This window comes from Pantherophis guttatus, chromosome 4 (genome assembly GCF_059756535.1).
Source record: "Pantherophis guttatus breed Tessera chromosome 4, ASM5975653v1, whole genome shotgun sequence".
Lineage (NCBI taxonomy): Eukaryota > Metazoa > Chordata > Lepidosauria > Squamata > Colubridae > Pantherophis > Pantherophis guttatus.
In genome coordinates, this window is record NC_142066.1 from 3,095,307 (window position 1) to 3,110,857 (window position 15,551).

A 15,551-nucleotide genomic window follows, 5' to 3' on the forward strand; every position below is an offset into this window, starting at 1 on the left:
GCGATTGTTCAAAGTTATAACGGCGCTTAAAAAGGTCACTTATGACCGGTCCGGGCATTTATGACAGGTCCTCAAACTTATGACCAGTCCTCGCACTTACGGCCGCCAAAGCTTCCCTACAGTTACGTGATCAAAATTCCGGTATTTGGCAACCGACGCGTATTTATGATGATCGCAGGATCCCACGCGGGATCCTTTTGCGAACTTCCGACAAGCAAAGTCGACAGGGGAAGCCAGATTTGCTTAATGACTGTGTGATTCACTTAACAACCATGGCCAAAAAAAATAAATAAATCGTAAAATGTGCCCTAAAGCTCAGCCGGATAGAAGCCCGTTGCTGACAGTCCTCGGCTTACACCCATCTCTTTAGCGACCGTTCCACGTTACAACGCCACTGAGAAGAGTGACTCAAGGATTGGTCCTCGTTCTTACGACCGTCACGGCATCCCCGGGGTCAAACGATCAGAATTCAAAGGCCTGGCACGTATTTACGACGGGGTTCCCTAATCACAACTCTGACCTTCCCAGCCACCAACGAGGGAAGCCAAATTCGCTTAACAACCGTGTGATGCATTTAACAACTATAGCGATTCGCGTAACAGCCTTTGCAAAAGAAAGTCGTGAAGTTGGACACGGCTCACTGAACAGCCAACCTCGCTTAAGCAGTGGAAATTCTGACACACCCACCCCAGCTGTGGTCGTAAGCCGAGGACTACCTCTATTGAGCCGCGGTGGCGCAATGGTTAGAGTGCAGCACTGCAGGATGCTTCTGCTGACTGCCGGCTGCCTGCAATTTGGCAGTTCGAATCTCACCAGGCTCAATGTTGACTCAGGCTTCCGTCCTTCCGCGGTCGGTAAAATGAGGAGGAATGGAAGGAAGAGAAAAAGGCAAGAAGAAGAAGGAAGGAAGGAAGGAAAAGAGAGGGAGGGAGGAAGGGAAGGAAGAGGAAAAGGTAAGAAGGAAGGAAGGAAAAGAGAGGGAGGGAGGAAGGGAAGGAAGAGAAAAAGGCAAGATGGAAGGAAGGAAGAGAGAGAGGGAGGAAGGGAAGGAAGAGAAAAAGGCAAGAAGAAAGGAAGGAAGGAAAAGAGAGGGAGGGAGGAAGGGAAGGAAGAGAAAAAGGCAAGATGGAAGGAAGGAGGAGAGAGAGGGAGGAAGGGAAGGAAGAGAAAAAGGCAAGAAGAAAGGAAGGAAGGAAAAGAGAGGGAGGGAGGGAGGGAAGGAAGAGAAAAAGGCAAGATGGAAGGAAGGAAGAGAGAGAGGGAGGAAGGGAAGGAAGAGAAAAAGGCAAGAAGGAAGGAAGGAAGAGAGGGAGGAAGGAAGGACGGAAGGAAAACAAGAAAGGAAGGAAAACAAGAAAGGAAGGAAGCTATGGTGGCACAGTGGTTATAATGCAGTATTGCAGGCTAACTAAGTACTATTGCTTGGGGAGGAGGGAAGGAAGGAAGGAAGGAAGGAAGGAAGGAAGGAAGGAAGGAAGGAAGGAAGGAAGGAAGGAAGGAAGGAAGGAAAATAACGGGAGGAAGGAAGGAAAACAAGGAAGAAGGAAAAGAAGGGGAAGAAAGGAAAGAAGGAAGAAGGGAAGGAAGGAAAATAAGGAAGAAAGGAAGCCATGGGTGCCACATTTGTTATAACGCAGTATTGCAGGCTAACTCTGTCCACAGCTAGGAGTTCAATCCTGACCGGCTCAAGGTCGACTCAGCCTTCCGTCCTTCCTTCCGAGGTGGGTAAAATGAGGACCCAGATTGTTGGGGGGGGGCAAGAGGCTGACTCTGTAAACCGCTTAGAGAGGGCTTTAAAAGCCCTGTGAAGCGGGATATAGGTCTAAGGGCTATCGCTATTGCTATTGGCGGGAGAAGCCAATGAGGGAGGCCCTTCCAAGGATCCCTTCACCTGATTGGCCCTTTGACTTACCTGGATAGCCAGGGGGAGAACTTCTCCGCTGGGTTTCTGGTGGAGCAGACAAAGAGGGGCAGCAATATATTGCTGGTGGTTGTTTAATAAAATAGCGGGGATGTTCTCCAGGATCTTGTAGTCTACCAGATAGATGGTCCCTTTCTGTAAAATAAAATAAAATAAAATAAAATAAAATAAAATAAAATAAAATAAAATAAAATAAAATAAAATAAAATAAAATAATAAAAGAAAAGAAAAGAAAATAATAAAAGAAAAGAAAAGAAAATAATAAAAGAAAAGAAAATAATAAAATAAAATAAAAAAGAAAAGAAAAGAATAAAAGAAAAGAATAAAAGAAAAGAAAAGAAAAGAATAAAATAAAAAATAAAATAAAATAAAATAAAAGAATAAAATAAAATAAAATAAAAGAATAAAATAAAATAAAATAAAATAATAAAATAAAATAAAAGAATAAAATAAAATAAAATAAAAGAATAAAATAAAATAAAATAAAATAAAAGAATAAAATAAAATAAAATAAAATAAAAGAATAAAATAAAATAAAAGAATAATAAAATAAAATAATAAAATAAAATAAAATAAAATAATAATAAAATAAAATAAATTAATAATAAAATAAATTAATAATAAAATAAAATAAAATAAAGTAAAATAAAATAAAAAATAAAATAAAATAAAATAAAATAAAATAAAATAATAAAATAAAATAATAAAATAAAATAAAATAAATAAAATAAAATAAAATAATAAAATAAAATAAAATAAAATAATAAAATAAAATAAAATAAAATAAAATAAAATAAAATAAAATAAAATAAAATAATAAAATAAAATAAAATAAAATAAAATAAAATAAGATAAAATAAAAATGTTTAGCAATTGGAGCAGAGCGAGCAGTTCAGGAAGTTAGCCCTGGCTAGGTGGCTCAGGGGCGAAGACGCCAAGCTTGTCGATCCGAAAGGCCGGCAGTTCGGCAGTTCGAATCCCTAGTCTAGGTCTCCTGCAGGGGGCTGGACTAGATGACCTCCAAAGTCCCTTCCAACTCTTGTTACTGTGACGTGTTACAAGTCTCTGAGCTGACCATCCACCTCTCTTGATGGGGTTTCAAAAAAAAAAAAGAGGCAGAAAAAAATTAATGGTTTGTTTGGGAGGAGGTCTCCTCGAGAGTAAGGCTTGGGGCTAATTGGCAACTCCCTTAGCCTATTTAAGGAAGAACACCGACTGAAGCAATTTGCAGGGAACAACTTCGCTCACATACCTTCCTGTCTTGTCTTGCTTATCTTATCAGCTTCCTGCAAATTGCTTCTGGGCATTTTGCCAACCACAGTAAGCTTTCAGTTCATATTACCATATGTGGTGGATTTATGCAGAGGCTAAAAGATACTGGATTAAAATCCACACATGGTTGGAAAAAATGACAAAAAAACACATAGATCTTAAGCCAGAGATTTTTTTTTACTGGGGATTGTACCTGAAATATATAATAGAGAAGTGAGATATCTGATTGTGAATGTTCAGGCTCAGGCTCAACCCATCCAAGACCGAGTGGCTGTGGTTTCCGACGTCCCGATATAGTCAGCTGGTGCCATCGCTGACTATTGGGGGTGAATCGCTGGCCCCCACGGAGAGGGCTCACAACTTGGGCGTCCTCCTGGATTCACGGCTGTCTTTAGAAGAGCACTTGACGGCCGTGACCGGGAGGATTTTTCATCAGGTTCGCCTGATCCGCCAGTTGCGTCCCTTTCTGGATCGGGACTCCTTACGCATGGTCACTCATGCCCTTGTCACTTCCCGCCTAGATTACTGCAACGCTCTCTACATGGGGCTCCCCTTGAGGAGCACTCGGAGGCTCCATCTGGCACAGAGTGCGGCTGCGCGGGTGGTTATGGGAGCAACATGGCGTTCCCATGTAACATCTCTCCTGTGCGAGCTGCACTGGCTCCCGATGGTCTTCCGGGTGCGCTTCAAGGTTTTGGTTACCACCTTTAGAGCGCTCCATGGCTTAGGGCCTGGTTATCTACGGGATTATCTGCCACCAATAGCCTCCCACTGGCCGGTACGCTCTCATAGAGAGGGGCTCCTCCGGGTGCCGTCGGCCAAACAATGTCGACTGGCGGCCCCTAGGGGCAGAGCCTTCTCTGTGGGGGCACCTACGATCTGGAACAAGCTCCCCCCGGAGATACGGAGGATCCCGGATCTGCGCACCTTCCGCCGCGCACTTAAGACTTCTTTATTTCATCAAGCTGGCCTGGCCTAAATCTTCTCCCCTTTTTAAATGTAAATTTTACTTTGTTTTTAAATTATGGGGTATTTTAAATTTGTTCAGCCAAATTATTTAATTCGTTTTTATTCTATTTTAATTTTTTGTATTTATGTGTTTTATTCTGTGGCTGTTCACCGCCCTGAGTCCTTTGGGAGTAGGGCGGTATAGAAATTTAATAAAATAAATAAATAAATAAATAAAATGTTTTAACAGCAGCTAGAATTGTGTTTGTTTAACATTGGAAAAATGAGAAAATACCAACGCAAAACGAAGTAATTAAGAAAAGCATGGAATGTGCAGAAATGAGTAAATTGACATTTGAAATGAGAGAACAAGAAGGTAAACAATATTATAATATTCGGGACCTATTTTTACCCATGGCTAGATTAAAAAAACTTGGAAATGAAATATGGTTGAGACTTTTACAATATAAGAACTGTAGAACTATATAAAATATAATATAAAGCTGTCTTATTATTGGACTGGTCTAGGATGATGAAATGAATGTTACAATATAAACGAATTTAAACGCGACAATATTTTGTATGAAATGAGGGAAGAAACCGTCATGGTTAATATAAATGATTAATGAGAATAACATTATGTATAGATGTATATGAGATTGAAAATATGAGAAGTCAGATAAATAGTAAGATATGAACATGGTGAAGATGCACGAAAGATTTGTAACCAATCGACACGCTGCTTGTATTTGGGATTGACGATGGAGTGATGTTTTTTATGTTTGTTTAAAAATAAAAACTTTAAAAAGAAAAGTGAGCCTTATAGTCCGAAAAACATTTCCACTCTCTTTTAAGGGGGGAAAAGTATGCCTTATACTCCAAAAAGTACGGAAATTTTACGCACGAATAGAAGGACAATTGCGATCCCCAGAACAGAGGAGCGGCTGCAAAAATCGATGGAGTTAGCAGACGGCTAAAGGGATTTCTTGGATCAAAGTAAAAAAAAATGCAAATAGTTTTATTTCTACAGGACTTGGAAACCGTTTCTGGACTTTGTGCTCGAGGTGGGGGGGAAAAATGGAACTTTGATTTTGGTCTTTAGCGATTAATAGGTTTGTTGTTACAGGAATGGCTTGTTGTATATAGTATTATGTAAAAGTAAAAAGTTGAAGTTTGATGTTATTATCTTATTCTACTGCACCAAAAGTCAGAAGTCAATGGCTTGTCTTTCTTTTTTCCCCTTTTCCCTTCCCTTCTTCCTCCCTTACTTTCCCACTGTTTTCTTTTGTATGTTTGTATTTATATTATAAACTCATCTTGTTTCCCAAATGAGTGGAGCTGGCAGAGTTTTTACTGGCCGGATGCCTTTCCTGTCCCCAGTGCGGAGTTTTGTTTGCGATGGCCTAGAAGTGGAGCTCTCGCCTCACAATCAGGAGGCTGTCAGTTCGATCCTAGGTAGAGGCAGATATTTCTCTCTCTGGGCCCAATGAGAATATATCTGCTGAACAAAACTCCGTATTGGGGACAGGAAAGGCATCCGGCCAGTAAAATCTCTGCTAACTCCATTCAGTTGCCCAAACTCCACCCCGCAAGAGATTATGGGGTCGTTAAATGATATGTGATCTCCCAGATCACGTGATCTCCATTTGCGACCTTCCCAGCAGGCTTTTGACGAGCAAAGTCACTGGGAAAAGTCTGATTCGCTTAGCGACTGACTGATTCTCTTAAAAATCTATGATGAAGATGATCTGATTGCCCAAATTAAAAAAAGAGACCCCAAAGATTGGAAAGGAATCACCTTCAGTTCTTCCTGCAGGGTGGTATATTTTCCCAAAGTTCCTGCCACCATCTCCTGAGTGACGGGGAAATTTTCCGGAATCTTGGTGCATTTCTGGATTTTGATCGGGTTGATTCCGTTCAGAAACTGGTAGCCAAAGAAGGTATCATCCTTCCAGTGCTTAAACACAAACTCTGCGGAAAGGTACAAGGGAGGGAGCCCAGGATGATGAAGGGTGTAGTACAAAATGGCCAACCAGCATATTCTCTTTCAGAGGAGCTCTTTCCATAGAATTAATTAAAAGAGTGTTTCCGAAACTTGATAATTGATGGGTGGACTTTAAGCACCCAGAATTCCCCAGCCAGCATATTTTAAGGTGTGGACTTCAATTCCCAGAATTCCCCAGCCAACCTGATTTATGATGGACGGACTTCAACTCCCAGAATTCCCCAATCAGTGTGCTTTAAGTTGGGTGGACTTCCACTCCCAGAATTCCCCATCCAGCATGCTTTAAGTTGGGTGGACTTCCACTCCCAGAATTCCCCATCCAGCATGCTTTAAGTTGGGTGGACTTCCACTCCCAGAATTCCCCAATCAGTGTGCTTTAAAATGGACGGACTTCAACTCCCAGAATTCCCCATCCAGCATGCTTTAAGATGGGTGGACTTCCACTCCCAGAATTCCCCATCCAGCATGCTTTAAGTTGGGTGGACTTCCACTCCCAGAATTCCCCAGCCAGTTTGATTTAAGATGGGTGGACTTCCACTCCCAGAATTCCCCATCCAGCGTGTTTTAAGATGGGTGGACTTCAACTCCCAGAATTCCCCAACCAGTTTGATTTAAGATGAATGGACTTCCACTCCCAGAATTCCCCAACTAGATTGATTTAAGATGGGTGGACTTCAACTCCCAGAATTCCCCAGCCTTCGTATTTTAAGATGTGCAGACTTCACACCTTCTGCCAGAGACAATCTATACACAGCTTGAGCAAAGTTGTGTTACCTGTTTTGGGCGAATCCAGTTGTGGAAGTGGGGAATGTATTGTTATGAAATGATGAAGACCAGACCTTTGTCCATCACTGACCTGAGACAGGAGTGTGGTAGAACCAGAAGATCTTGCGAATGTCCTCCAGCTTCTCCCAGGAGTAAGGTTTGTTTAGGAAGCCCTTCATTTTGGCCTCAAGTAGGCTGACGGGGAGAATGAGAAGATGACACCGAGCGTTTGGGGTTGGAAGGAGGACCCCAAAGGAATGGAGGGAGGGAGATCCCTCACAGGCTGATTCAGGAGACATTCGGTGTCGGGCGGGAGGGAGGGCTCAGAGGTGGGTTTCAGCAGGTTCTGACCAGTTCTGGCGAACTGGTAGCGGAAATTTTGAGTAGTTCGGAGAACCGGTAGTAAAAATTCTGACTGGCCCTGCCCCCTTCTATTCTCTGCCTCCCGAGTCCCAGCTGATCGGGAGGAAATGGGGATTTTGCAGTAACCTTCCCCTGGAGTGGGGAGGGAATGGAGATTTTACAGTATCCTTCCCCGCCACGCCCACCAAGCCATGCCACGCCCACCAAGCCACACCCACAGAACCGGTAGGAAAAAAATTCGAAACCCATCACTGGGAAGGATGTGTGCGTGGGTTGGTCAGATAGATGGATGAGTGAGTGGATGGATGGATGGATGGATGGATGGATGGATGGATGGATGGATGGATGATGGAGGGATAGAGAGATGGATGAGTAGGTTGGTCAGTGGATGAATGAACTGTACACACAGAGACAGACACTTTCAGAGAGCATTTAATTTTCAATGTCTATCATCTATCCTATCCTACCCTTTCCTATCCTATCTTATCCATTTATATATCTATATTTATCCACAATATCTCTATCTGTCTACCCCGAAAATAAGATAGGGTTTTATATTCATTTTTTGCTGCCAAAGACAGATCTCGACCAATTTCATCGTACGTATGTTGTGCACTGACAAGAAAGATTTGACTGAAGGTTAGGGCTTATTTTCCGCGAAGGTCTGATTTTTGTGGAAATACGGTACTAAATGCATCCACCTGGTTGACAATCTTAACTGGGGCTTATTTTTGGGGGTAGGGCTTATATTACAAGCATCCTGAAAAATCACGCTAGGACTTATTTTTCCGTTAGGTCTTATTTTCGGGAAAATAGGGTTTCTGTCTGTCTATCTCTCTGTCTGTCTATCCGTCCATCCATCCATCCATCCATCCATCCATTTATTATCTGTCTATCTGTCTATCCATCTATCATCTGTTTGTCTGTCTGTCTATCTATCTATCCATCCATCCATCCATCCATCTATCCATCTCTCATCTATTATCTGTCTGTCTATCTATCTATCTATCTATCTATCTATCTATCTATCTATCTATCTATCTAGCCATCCATCCATCTATCATCTGTCTATCTATTTATCTATATCTATCTGTCTATCCATCTATCTATCTATCCATCTATCCATCTATCCATCTATCATCTGTCTGTCTGTCTATCCATCCATCCATCCATCTATCTATCCATCTATTATCTGTCTATCTATCTATCTATCTATCCATCCATCTATCCATCCATCCATCATCTATCTATCTATCCATCCATCCATCCATCCATCCATCTATCCATCTATTATCTGTCTATCTATCTATCCATCCATCCATCATCTATCCATCCATCCATCCATCCATCCATCCAGCTATCCATCATCTGTCTATCTATCTATCTATCTATCTATCTATCTATCTATCTATCTATCCATCCATCCATCCATCTCTCTGTCTGTCATCTATCTGTCTATGCTATTTATAGATCGATAATCTCTCCCTCTCTCTCTCTCTCTCTCTCTCTCTCTCTTTCTCTCTCTCTCTCTCTCATAGCCCCCAAGTTGGATCCAATTCTTAGAGGCTGCATGGAAAGACTGATGTCCTGGGTTTTGCCCCCCCCCCCCACCGGTAACCAGCCCTGGCAGTGATCTCCCCTAAGGCCTGGCCCTGCTCGGCTCCCCCTGCCCAGGGGGCTTGCTAGTAAAAACCTGGTTCCCGACACTTACGCAGTCGACCCCCGTCCAAAAAAAGCTGCTGTCTTAGGGAAGGAGTATTCAATGTTGTACTCAATCGTGGCCAGGGTGTCGATATCAGCACACCAGGGTACCTCTGGTATGTATTCCTTCCACCTGTGAGGAGAAATTGTCCTGTTTTTTGCATTTTGTATTTTTATTTTTATTTTTGTATTATATTTGTAAACTCCTGAGACTCTAATACAGTGCTTGGCAGCTTGAGGTGGTGCGGACTTCAACTCCCAGAATTCTCCAGCTAAGCATGGCTGGCTGGGGAATTCTGGGAGTTGAAGTCCGCATCCCTACAAAGCGCCAAAATTGAAAATACTGTATATAGTTTCGTACATACATTTTGCAAGAACAATCGAGAGAGAAAGAATAAAGCTCCCTCTGCTTCCTCCAGCAACCATTTGGGGGGGGGGCAGTAAACAGTTCCCCGAAATATTGATCCAGTACACCCATCCCGGCTTTGAGTGATGGGAGTTGTAGTCCAAGAGCCTGGGAAGGCGCCGTTGAGGAAAGGCAAGGCTATATATTCCTCTTGATCAGGAATGAGGTTCTCCTCTATCTTGCTCTAAACTACAACTCCCAGCATCCTCTCTAATTGGTTGTATGGGAGGTGGGAGTCGTAGGAATTGGAGTCATAGAGAGGAAGGGATTGGAAGGGATTTTGGAAGTGATCTAGTCACGTTTTGTCACCCTGGGCCACTTTAAGGCAGGTGGACTTCAACTCCCAGAATTCCCCAGCCAGCATGCTTGAAGATGGGTGGACTTCCACTCCCAGAATTCCCCAGCCAGCATGCTTGAAGATGGGTGGACTTCCACTCCCAGAATTCCCCAGCCAGCATGCTTGAAGATGGGTGGACTTCCACTCCCAGAATTCCCCAGTTATGATGCTTTAAGAGGGTGGACTTCAACTCCCAGAATTCCCAAGGCATGATGCTTTAAGATGGGTGGACTTCCACTCCCAGAATTCCCCAGTTATGATGCTTTAAGATGGGTGGACTTTCATTCCCAGAATTCCCCAGGCAGGATACTTTAAGATGGGTGGACTTCCACTCCCAGAATTCCCAAGGCATGATGCTTTAAGATGGGTGAACTTCCTTTCCCATAATTCCCTAGCCAGCATGCTTGAAGATGGGTGGACTTCAACTCCCAGAATTCCCCAGGCAGGATACTTTAAGATAGGTGGACTTCCACTCCCAGAATTCCCCAGCCATCCCGCTTGAAGATGGGTGGACTTCCAGCCCCGTCCTCTTCCTGACTCACCCATATTTTCTCTGCCGCTGTTGGATCTCCTCCTGACGATGCCTCCGCTGAAGGCCGTGGGTGTCGTCGGAAGGGATGTGAGCTGTCCGTGAAAAAAGAAGAAAAAAAAAAAAACAATCAGAAGGAACAATCGGGAGTTTTTCTCCTTTTCGTGTCTCCTTGGCCACGAGCCAAAAAAAGAGGAGGGCGCCTGCAATTCTGACGGAGTTTTCTTTAGCAAGATTTATTGAAAAGAAAAAAAAAAGGGAGGGGGGGAGGAGAATTCCAGCAACGGTTTCTCAAAATTCCCTTTTGAGAACCGGTTCCTGGGCACCAGGGGTGGGTTCTAAAATTTTTTTACTACCGGTTCTGTGGGCGTGGCTTATTTTGTGGGCGTGGTTTGATGGTCATGTGACAATTCTTTAGGATTTAGCAGAGGTACTGGTCTACTAGGCTTTTAACTGCTTGCAGAGCTGTACCGGTCTACCTATTTGTTTTTGTAGGCACTGGTCTACCACCACACTGCCTGTTCTGTCCCCGTCCCCCCCACACACACAGACAGCCAGCCGGGGGTTAAAGAAGTACTTGGCACACACAAGGTTCGTTATCAGGAACTTGGCAGCAATACGATAACCGTCTGCCAAGTGCTTTACTACAAGAAGAGGGAGTGTTCCTCCACCAGATAACACCAACTAATACACACAGTCCAGCTCAAACATGAAACCTTCAGCAGATTCGGCGTTGTACAAAGTGACTAGCCAGAAGTTAGCTTTGTCCGTCACAGAGTCTAAATGGCCACCACACTCTCTTATATAGCCTGTGGGATGTGGTCCAGTGACTCAGCTTAATCCCTGGCACGCCTCCTCATCTGCTGCAAACGTTTATCTCGCCTTCGTTGGCGTGGATCCAGGAACGACTTATCACCCTCATCGCTGTCATCGGAGACACCTGGCTCCTGGTCAATCTCCTCTCCCTCGGCAGACACCTGAGGCATTGCCAGAGAGGAGGGGCCTGGAGAGGGAGGCCTGGCCGGCTCCTCTCCTTCATGTTCGGAGCCTTCTTCCTCTGATAAGATGGGCTCGGGGGTCGGAGCCACAACACTGCCTTTTAACACTGATCAGCTGTAGGGCGGCCCTTTGAAGCCCCGCGGCAAGAGTTTAAACAGGTTTTTTTTCTTCTAGCCGATCAGCTGGGACTCGGGAGGCAGCGAATAGATTGGGGGCGGGGGCAAATAAAAGGTAAGAATAACGGGGGGGCAGGAGGGCCCAGCTCCCGAACAAAGAGAATCGGTTCGGTGATGTCATATCGTCACCGCTACTGGCTCGGCCGAACCGGGCCGAACCGGGAGGAACCCACCACTGCTGGGCACCCCTAAGAGACTGGATGCTTTCTGGTTTCCTTCTTAACGACCTTCCTAGGAGTCAGGATAATGGAGAAAGAGGCAAAGGCAGGATGTGGGAGGACTTATGGGAGAGAAGCGTTGCCGTTCAGAGTCGAAATGAGGGGTCCTTGCCGCTCTCTAGGGAACATTATTGGAGCTGGAAGCAGTGCTGGGTTGCTACCAGTTCATCCCGGTTCAGGAAAACTGGTAGCGGCGGCAGAGGGAGGCTCCGCCCACCTGCCCGGGTGTCATCAAATATGCTCTGTGCATGCACGAGCGAACCGGATGCAGAGTTAAATGAAAGCCAACACTGGCTAGAAGGGAGTGGGATTTGTGGAGAGGAGGAGGAAGAGGAGGAGGAGGAGGAGGAGGAGGAGGAGGAGGAGAGGAGGAGGAGGAGGAGGAGGAGGAGGAGGAGGAGGACGACGACGACTATGGGGGTCCTTGGTGCTCTCTGAGCTTGGTGGTTTTCTTGTAGATCAGGAGTGTCAAACTCAAGGTCCACGGGCCGGATCCAGCCCGCAACATGGTAGAATCCGGCCCTCGTGGCCGTCCTGCAAATTGTAAGGGACTGGCCCACGTCACTTCGGCCTGGCCCTCACTATCCCAGTGTGTGCGTGCAGGAGGAAGCGGGCGCACACGCACACAGGCCTGGCCCACCCCACCCCACCCCAGCGTGCGCTCATGGAGGCAGCGGGCCAGTGCTTCCCTGTCCATAGACTGCCCATCGGCCACCACCACCGCCTCCTCCTCTTCCTCGTGGATCAGGGGATGCAGTTGCCGCCGCAGCCGCCGTCATCGGCAGCCCGTTCCCCCTCTCCAGTCGCTGCTCCGCGATTCTCGCACCCCACCCCCCCAGCCTGCTCTCCACCCGGCAGCGGAGGCCGTTCCAGCTGCAGCCTCGGAATTGCTTTTTCGCTGTCCCCGCCGTGCCGGCCCTTCACCTGGATAGCTGGCCGGAAGTTCCATTCTCCAGCTGCTGTCCTGCGATTCTCGTGCTCCCCGGCCTGCTCTCCGCCCGGCTGCAGCGTGTCCCACCTGACGTTTCCTCGAGAAGCTGGGCAGAGAATTGCGGGGTAGCGGCTGGAGAATGGAACTTCCGGCCAGCTATCCAAGCGAAGGGCTGGCGCAGTGGGGGCAGCGAGAAGGCAATTCTGAGGCTGTGGGGCCTTTCAGGCATGTGTGTCCACTGGGAGGGGAAGGTGTCCAGCAGCAGGGGCTCTGCAGCTGGCCCTCCAGGAAGGGTCGGCCTGTCCCACACACATCCCGGCACGCACACGGGCACAGAGTAGACAGCCAAGATGGCAGGGATGGGGCCTGCGCGCACATGCGCCCAACTCCTCCCCGTCTCCCCTGCCACTGGCCCACGAAGGACAGATAGAACGCTGATCCGGCCCGTGGAAAAATCGAGTTTGACACCCCTGTTGTCGATGTTTCAGGACCCAACTAGGTAACATCATCAGTGCTAGAAGGGAGGAGGAGGAGGAGGAGGAAGAGGAGGAGGAGGAGGAGGAGGAGGAGAACGACTGTGGGGTCCTCGGTACTCTCTGAGCTTGTGGGGTTTTTTCCAGACATTTCATTACCCAACTAGGTAACATCATCAGTGCTAGAAGGGAGGAGGAGGAGGAGGAGGAGGAGGAGGAGGAGGAGGAGGAGGAGGAGGAGGAGGAGGACGACGACGACTGTGGGGTCCTCGGTGCTCTCTGAGCTTGCGGATTTTTTTCCAGACATTTCATTACCCAACTAGGTAACATCATCAGTGCTAGAAAGGAGGAGGAGGAGGAGGAGGAGGAAGAAGACTGAGAGGTCTTCGGTGCTCTCTGAGCTTGGCGGTTTTCTGGCAGACGTTTCATGACCCAACTAGGGAATCTCATCAGCGCTGATGATCATCACCAAGCCACTTGTATATAATCTGAGAGCAAGCCCCCATCCCTTCTGGCACTGGTGATGTTCCCGAGTTGAGTCGACTTGTGGCAAGAAAGGTCGTAAAATGGGGCAAATCTCACTTAACGACAGCCACCCTTAGCAACAGAAACTCTGGGCTCCACTGTGGTCGTAAGTTCCAGGACTACCTGTATTTGGTGGGTGGGTGGGTGTGTGAGCGCGGAAAAAACACTCATGTTTTCTGGGAGGTCTGATCCACGACTCCTCTCCCAACCTCCTGTACCTACTCACCTGTTCCTTCTCTGTAGGAGACCGTACAGTAACCCTCGATCCACTGGTAACAGGGGAAGAGGAAGACTTCTCCTTGAGGACTAGTCACCTGGACGATATCGCAGTACCAGCTGCTCTCGGGGAAACAAGAATACGGTTCCTTCTGCAGGCGGATCAGCAAGAGGGGTCCCAGGTCCCGGTCGCATGGAAGGTCCACCTCAGCCACCTGTTGGGAGAAGCGAAGAGAAAGGCTCGTGATCCCAAGAGGAGGAGGAGTGGGGACACGTTACGCGTGGTTGGTCCGTGGTGTTCCTGCCGGAGGTTCGGTCAACGCTGTAGCTCACGGGTGGCCACTTTAAGACTCGTGGACTTCAACTCCCAGAATTCCCCAGCCAGCTCCTTCCCTTCTCTTCCCTTGTTTCCTTTCCTCCTCCTCCTCCTCTTCCCTCTCCTCCTCCTCCCCCTCCCCCTCCTCCTCTTTCATTCTTTCTCCTTCTCCTCTTCCCTCTTCTCCTCCTCTTCCCACTTCCTCTTCCATCTTTTCTTCCTCCTCCTCCTCCCCCCTCGCTTCTTCCTCCTCCCCCTCCCCTCCCCCTCTTTCATACCTTCTCCTTCTCCTCCTTCTCCTCCTCTTCCCTCTTTTCTTCTTCCTCCCCTTCCTCCCCTTCCTCCCCCTCCCCTCTTTCATACCTTCTCCTTCTCCTCCTTCTCCTCCTCTTCCCTCTTTTCTTCTTCCTCCTCCTCCTCCCCCTCCCCTCCCCCTTTCCTCCTGCTCTTTCATTCCTTCTCCTCCTTCTCTTCCTCTTCCCTCTTTTCTTCCTCTTCCCTCTTTTCTTCGTCCTCCTTCTCCTCCTCCTCCCCCTCCCCCTCTTCCTCCTCCTCTTTCATCCCTTCTCCTTCTCCTCCTTCTCCTCTTCCCTCTTTTCTTCCTTCTCCTCCTCCTCTCCCTCCCCCTCTCTTCCTCCTCCTCTTTCATCCCTTCTCCTCCTCTTCCCCCTTTTCTTCCTCCTTCTCCCCCTCCCCTCCCCCTTTTCCTCCTCCTCTTTCATCCCTTCTCCTCCTTCTCCTCCTCTTCCCTCTTTTCTTTGTCCTCCTTCTCATCCTCCTCCTCCCTCCCTCTTCCTCCTCCTCTTTCATCCCTTCTCCTCCTCCCCCCTCCCCTCTTCTCCTCCTCTTTCTCATTCTTCTTTCCCCCCTCCTCCTCCAGGGGTTGAAGTCCAGAAGTCTTCAAGTGGCCAAGATGGAACCCTCTGCTCTAGAATATGAAGAATCCCTCCCTCCCAACCTCAAGACGTCCCAACCCGTCTTTATCAGCAGGGGCATCATCTTGAGAAGGTCGAACATGGTCCTTCTGGGAGCCTGCTGCTGAGAAGACACTCCCTGTGCCAAGGAACAGCCTGTTCTTTCTGTGTTTTGGTGGTGTTGCGCTTCTCAAATTGGGGTGAACTCCCTTTCAGGGAGAAGGAGGCTCGCTCAACCCATGGAAATCTCAGGGCGCATTCTTTGATGCCAACTCAGCTTCAGCTGCACCCAGGAAATCAATATCTACATTGCGTTACCGTACAAGATTGTCAGGTCCAGGGACTTTGGAAGACATGAGTTAAGAAGACAGGCTGAAGCAAACGAGAAGGTTCAGAAAAGGAAAAAGAAGTAAAAGAGACACATCCCTTGGACTGCAAAGCGATCCAACCGGTCGGTCCTAGAGGAGATCAACCCTGACTGCTCTTTAGAAGGCCGGATCCTGAAGATGAAACTCAAATCCTTTGGCCACCATGAG

The 15,551-nt window shown here is 47.1% G+C and overlaps 1 protein-coding gene across 2 annotated transcripts in view; it reads right to left on the minus strand.

Annotated features, from left to right (window-relative positions):
• Nucleotides 1-15,551, minus strand: part of LOC117657225 (polyunsaturated fatty acid lipoxygenase ALOX15B-like) — a 48,281-nt gene that overhangs the window by 17,173 nt on the left and 15,557 nt on the right. For both annotated transcript variants that reach the window (XM_060684909.2, XM_060684910.2), the window contains exons 2-7: nucleotides 13,796-14,000; nucleotides 10,261-10,342; nucleotides 8,986-9,108; nucleotides 7,003-7,106; nucleotides 5,940-6,112; nucleotides 1,913-2,056 (exon numbers count right to left, since the gene is read on the minus strand). In XM_060684909.2, coding sequence (XP_060540892.2) covers nucleotides 1,913-2,056; nucleotides 5,940-6,112; nucleotides 7,003-7,106; nucleotides 8,986-9,108; nucleotides 10,261-10,342; nucleotides 13,796-14,000 — 831 coding nt within the window. The remainder of the gene's footprint in view (nucleotides 1-1,912; nucleotides 2,057-5,939; nucleotides 6,113-7,002; nucleotides 7,107-8,985; nucleotides 9,109-10,260; nucleotides 10,343-13,795; nucleotides 14,001-15,551) is intronic.